Genomic DNA, 5,410 nt, shown 5'->3' on the forward strand with positions numbered 1-5,410 from the left:
GGGAGGGGGGCTGTGGGGCTGGGTCAGGGATGGAGGGGGCCGTGGGGCTCATTTGGGGAGGGTGTGGGGCTCTGTGGGGCAGGCCCCCCACACGCTTGGAGCTGTCAGTGGCCCTGGGGGGGCCAGACTCAGCTTTCACCCCAGGGTGTTGGCAGAGGGGCCCCTTCCCCTGGCTGCCAGAACGTGGGTGTCCCCCCCATCCCACCTCCCCCTTTCCCAGCACTGATCTCCATCCCGTCCCCCCAGGCTGGCACCGCTCCCTCCCGGCACCATGGCACACGTGGGGCACAGGGTGGACTACCTGGCCGGTTTCTGCTGCCCGGTGGGGGGGCTGGTGGCGGGGAAGCCCCGGGTGCTGTGCCACGAGAACGAGATCTACCTCTCCAACGGCAGTGAGTTCGTCTACGTCTACGACCAGGAGGGGAAGGTGCTGAAGGTGAGGGGGGGCCTGGCAGGGTCGGGGTGAGGGGGGCTTCATCCCGGTGTCCCCCACACTGGGAGGGTGCTCTGGGGCCGGTGGCTCGGGTGGAGGTGGCAGGGCCACCAGTTGTGTCCCCTTGTCGCCCAATCTGGGGCCAAAATCCTTCCTGGGGTCTCCCCATCGGGGTCCCCCCTCCACAAATTTGCTTCACGAGTGGTGCCAGACCCCGTTACCCAGCTCCGAGGCCCCTTTCTGGGGGTGCTACCGTCTGGCCCCTCTCCTGAACTTGCAAGACAAACATTTAATTAAACTAAAAAGGCTTTTTTTTTTTTTTTTTTTCTTCCCCTCCCCGAGCGAAGTGACGTTTCTTTCATTTCTCACCTACAAAGGGTTTGGCTATTGTCTTGGCTGTGACTAACAGCGGTCGTCGTGTTGAGTTTCTACGCGGCTTCTTTTTTTAATTTGTTCTTATTATCATTTCTAAGAAAGCCGTCGCTGTAATATCAAGATTTGCCTCCTACACTGCGCTCCTTCTCGGGAAAAGTAGAGCATGTACCGGCTTTTGGAGCGCTATTTTCCTTCTCCCCGGGGAGCAGGAGCGACGGGCTGCCTCGTTACCGGCTGCCTCGTTACCTGCAGCCCCTCTCCCAACCCCCCCGGGTGGTCGCCCCTCACCCAGGGAAGTCCAGCTGGGTCTGCGAGCTGCGCTGCTGCCCAGGGATGGATTTATCCCTCAAAATTGCTTATAATCTGCGTTTTGGGGAAATAACTGCTTTAATTTGCAGTTGTGTTGGGATTGTCGGGGAGGGAGCGTTGCTGACGAGTGGTTTCTTTCTTTACCCCACGTGGGTGAGGGTCTCTGAGGCTCTGCCCGGCCTGGCAGCGTGGGCACCGTGGCTCCCTCGGCCCTGTGGCAAGCAGCCCCGTCCCCACCACATGCCTGGGTGCCATAGGAAGGTGATGTTTCTTTCTGTTTTTCCACCCAGGCCGTGTACCGCTGCCCCGACCAGGTTTGGCACGTGGAGCTGCTGCCCCAGCCCCGGCAGCTCTACATCCTCTGCGCCCACAGCGGCATTTACTGCGTCTCCCTGGAGCAGCAGAGCAGGTGAGCCGGCTGTCACCCCCCGGGGGACACGAGCCACCCTGTGCCATTAGCCCTGGAGTCCCAGGGACGCTTCTCATAGAATCATAGAATGGTCTAGGCTGGAAGAGACCCTTGGGATCATTGAGTCCAACCATCTCCCCTACTCTACAAAGTCCTCCCCTACACCATGTCCCTCAGCACTGCATCTAAACGGCCTTTAAACACAGCCAGGGATGGGGACTCCACCCCCTCCCTGGGCAGCCTGTTCCAATGCCCGACCACTCTTTCGGTGAAAAATTCCTTCCTAATGTTCAGTCTAAACCTCCCCTGTTGGAGCTTGAAGCCGTTCCCTCTCGTTCTGTCACTAATTCCCTGTGAGAAGAGACCAGCACCAACCTCTCTACAGTGTCCTTTCACGTAGTTGTAGAGAGTGATGAGGTCTCCCCTCAGCCTCCTCTTCCTCATACTAAACAGTCCCAACTCCCTCAGCCACTCCTCACCAGCTTACCCCATTTTTCCAGCCCCCTCACCAGTTTCGTTGCCCTGTTCTCAGGGCTGGGACGGGAAGCATTATGTGGTTTGAAGCCCTGGTTCTCCCCAGGTCGCTGCTCTTGCAGCAGCTGCTAAAAGCTGTGCTGCGGGGAGCTTGTTTCCGAGGGGAAGAGGCGGCCAAGGGAAGAGCTGGCTTCACCCCATGACTTGGCTGAGAGCTCTCCCCTCTTTGCCCGAAGGTTAATGGAGCAGACGGATGGCGACGGCCAAGAAACCAATTGCCCTTCCGGCATCTTCCCCGTGGACTCGGACGCCTGCATCTTCCCCGACGCCAGCCTGTGCATGTTCACTCTGCTCAGCAACTTCGTCATCACCTTGTCCCAGGCTCAGGGCAAATGGTGGATGAAACTCTATGAGCTTCCTCGCCCCGAGCAGGAGAGTCCCCCGTACCGGCAGGTCAGCGAGGTGGGCTTCTGCCCCGGCCCCCCGCCCGGGGACGAAGGGGACGGCCCCCCTTCCCGTTTCCTGCCCGTCCTCTGCTGCGCCTCCTCCCCAGGCACCGCGGGGTCCGGGGAGGGGCTGTGGTGCTCAGGGGGCTTCGTGCTGGAAGAGCCCCTCTTCAGCCTGCTCTTCGGCATCGACGCTGCCATGCTGGAGTCTCCTATGATCCTCTGCGGCTTCCCGGATGGACAGCTCTGCTCCGTCCCGCTGAAAGCCCTCAGCTCTTCGCCTCCTGTCGACGGCTGCCACGACGTTTCCAACCCAGACCCTCCGGTGAAGATCCTCCATCATTTGGAAGAACCCATCGTCTTCATCGGGGCCTTGAGAACGGAGCGGAGGGCGGCGGAGGACGCCGAGGACGAGCAGCTCTTCGGAGACTCTGGCTGTGACTGCGTGGTGGCCGTGGGCCACTATGGGAAGATGGTGGCCGTCAAGGCGGATCAGAGGGAGGAGGCGACGGTGCCGGAGCTCAGGGAGTACTACTTGCGGGGGCCCATTCTCTGCGCCGCCTGCGGCAGCGGCAGCCGCATGTATTACAGCACGCACTCGGACATCTCCGCCGTCGACCTGGACTGGGTCGGGGATTCCTCCGACCCCGAGGACGCGGAGAGCTGCGCCGGCGTCCTGCCTCCCGTCCTCTCTCCGGCCAGTTTAAGTATCTGTAGCGTTGTGGCTCTTTCCTTGTCTTCTCGGGCCTCAGAAGGTACTGCCGGCAGCGGGGCGTTGCGCTGGGTCTTGGGGTGGAGAGGGGCAGGATAGTCACCTATTCCGGCCCGTGCGTCTCCACCCCTTCCTTTACGGTCCAGGTTTGGGCTCCGTCCTCCTCCGTTCTTGTTGACTCCCCTGGTTTTTGTAAGTCCTTTCTGTGGAGCATGCCGACTCGGGCTGAACGCGAGGCGTGCTGGCAGCTCCGGCTCTTCCCCCGCCCGCTCGCACTTTCTCTCCGCTCGGCCTCACAGGAGGTGGCCCCTTCTGTGCAGGTTCCCCCCTGGATGCTCACGGCAGCTCTGCCTTGTCCCCCCTCCCTGGGCCTCCCCACAGCTTGTGGGGAGCCCCTGGCGAGCTGGGACGAGGCTCACTCTGAAAAAGGGGTCTGGGCACGCCGCTGTCTGGATCGGGGGGCTCCTGCGCAGCTGCTTGGAGGCTGCACGCCCTGCGCTCTCCAGCCCCACAGCTTTGGGTGCTAAACCCCCCCCCCCTCCACAAAAGGGAGGGCAGCGTGCGGAGGAAGGCAGCAGAGGGCCTACATGGGGGGGGAAAGCGACCCACAGCCCTAGCTGAGCCCCTTGTGTGGGGCAGCACGAGGAGAAAAGGGGGCGAGGAGAGGCAGGAGGGTGAGGAGAGGCTCCTGGGGCAGCCGGGCGAGAGGAGGGCAGGCAGCCCGGCCCCGCTGGCTGCCCGCAGAGCTGCATGCATCTCACTGCTGGGCACCCTGCATGGCAGCGCTGGCTCCCGGGGCGCTGCAGTCCCCCCCCCCTTGACGCCTCCCCCAGCTGCTGCTGGCCTTGGCTTGGGGGCGGCCAGCTCCGGGAAGCATGGCTGGGGCGGCGGGGCTGTGGGCGAGCAGGAGCCATGGGGACAGGACAGGCAGGAGGCCGGGGGAGAGGTTGGGGGGGGACGACATTTCCCTTCTGTGGGGCGGAGGGATGTGTGAGGTGGGGGTGCTGTCGTGGTCCGTGTCCTGTCTCCGTCCTACCCCTCTGCAGACAGAGGTGATGCCTCCAGCTGTCTTGGGGCAGGCAGTGCCACCCGATGCTCCCCTGCCTCCACCCCCTCAGCCATCAGGGAAGCTCCGGCCGCCTTCTAACCACCCCCCCCGCCGCCCTCCGTTGCCTGACGTGCCCCCGTCTCTGCCCGCAGGTGAATCGGAGCTGCTGGCTTTGTCTGCCAAAGGCCGCCTCATGACCTGCGACTTGTGCAGCCCCGAGGACAGCGACGTGGAGCTGACGCCCGCCGAGGCCGGCCGGAGGATTAAGGAGCTGCTCTCGGGGATAGGAAACACCTCGGAGAGGTAACAGAATCACAGAATCTTCTAGGTTGGAAGGGACCTTAAAGATCATCTTGTCCAACCATCAACCTAACTGACAAAAATAGACACCCACACAACAAACAAGGAGCATCATCACTAAACCAGACCTCCCAGCACTACATCAACCCGGCTTTTGAACACCTCCAGGGATGGGGCCTCAACCGCCTCCCTGGGCAGCCCATTCCAAGGGCTGAGAACCCTTTCAGTGAAAAAATTGTTCCTAATATCCAGCCTGAACCTCCCCTGGCGCAACTTGAGGCCATTTCCTCTCGTCCTGTCGCCTGTGACTTGAGAAAAGAGACCGGCCCCCACCTCTCTACACCCTCCTTTCAGGGAGTTGGAGAGAGCAATAAGGTCTCCCCTCAGCCTCCTCTTCTCCAGGCTGAATACCCCCAGCTCCCTCAGCCTCTCCTCATAAGACTTATTCTCCAGACCCCTCACCAGCTTTGTCGCCCTTCTCTGGACCCGCTCCAGCACCTCAATGTCTTTTTTATGGTAGGGGGCATAACGGTAACGGTGGGGGCTGCTCCCCTCCACCTGCTCCTCCTCCACGAGCTGCCCGGTTTACAGGCACCAGGCTGGGGTTTTGTGCGTCGGCCGGGGGGGCTGTGTCAGTAACCGCCCCGATATTTACTTTTCCGGAGAGCGGGAGCCGGGGAAGCCCCCTCCCGACCTCGAGGGGATAAAAATAGTGTTTCACACCCGGCTCCAGCGGGTGTTTGCAGCCTCGGCGGCAGAAGGTGGCAGAGGCAGGGTGCCAGGCGCTCCCAGACGCCCCGCCACGCGTGCCAAGTCGGCGGTGACAGGCAGGGCCAGCGCCTGCCCCCGGCCTCCGTGGCCATCTGCGTGTGGGGAGGGTGACACGGCCGAGTCCCCCCCCCCC

General features: G+C 62.3%; 1 protein-coding gene across 2 annotated transcripts in view; it reads left to right on the top strand.

Moving 5' to 3' along the window:
• The first annotated feature begins 94 nt into the window (after window positions 1–94).
• The window catches only part of FAAP100 (Fanconi anemia core complex associated protein 100), a 10,125-nt gene continuing 4,809 nt past the window's right edge, over window positions 95–5,410 (top strand). For both annotated transcript variants that reach the window (XM_014956573.1, XM_014956572.1), the window contains exons 1-4: window positions 95–436; window positions 1,408–1,526; window positions 2,237–3,201; window positions 4,359–4,509. In XM_014956573.1, coding sequence (XP_014812059.1) covers window positions 272–436; window positions 1,408–1,526; window positions 2,237–3,201; window positions 4,359–4,509 — 1,400 coding nt within the window. In that variant the 5' untranslated portion in view covers window positions 95–271. The remainder of the gene's footprint in view (window positions 437–1,407; window positions 1,527–2,236; window positions 3,202–4,358; window positions 4,510–5,410) is intronic.

This window comes from Calidris pugnax, unplaced genomic scaffold (genome assembly GCF_001431845.1).
Source record: "Calidris pugnax isolate Ruff unplaced genomic scaffold, ASM143184v1 scaffold312, whole genome shotgun sequence".
Lineage (NCBI taxonomy): Eukaryota > Metazoa > Chordata > Aves > Charadriiformes > Scolopacidae > Calidris > Calidris pugnax.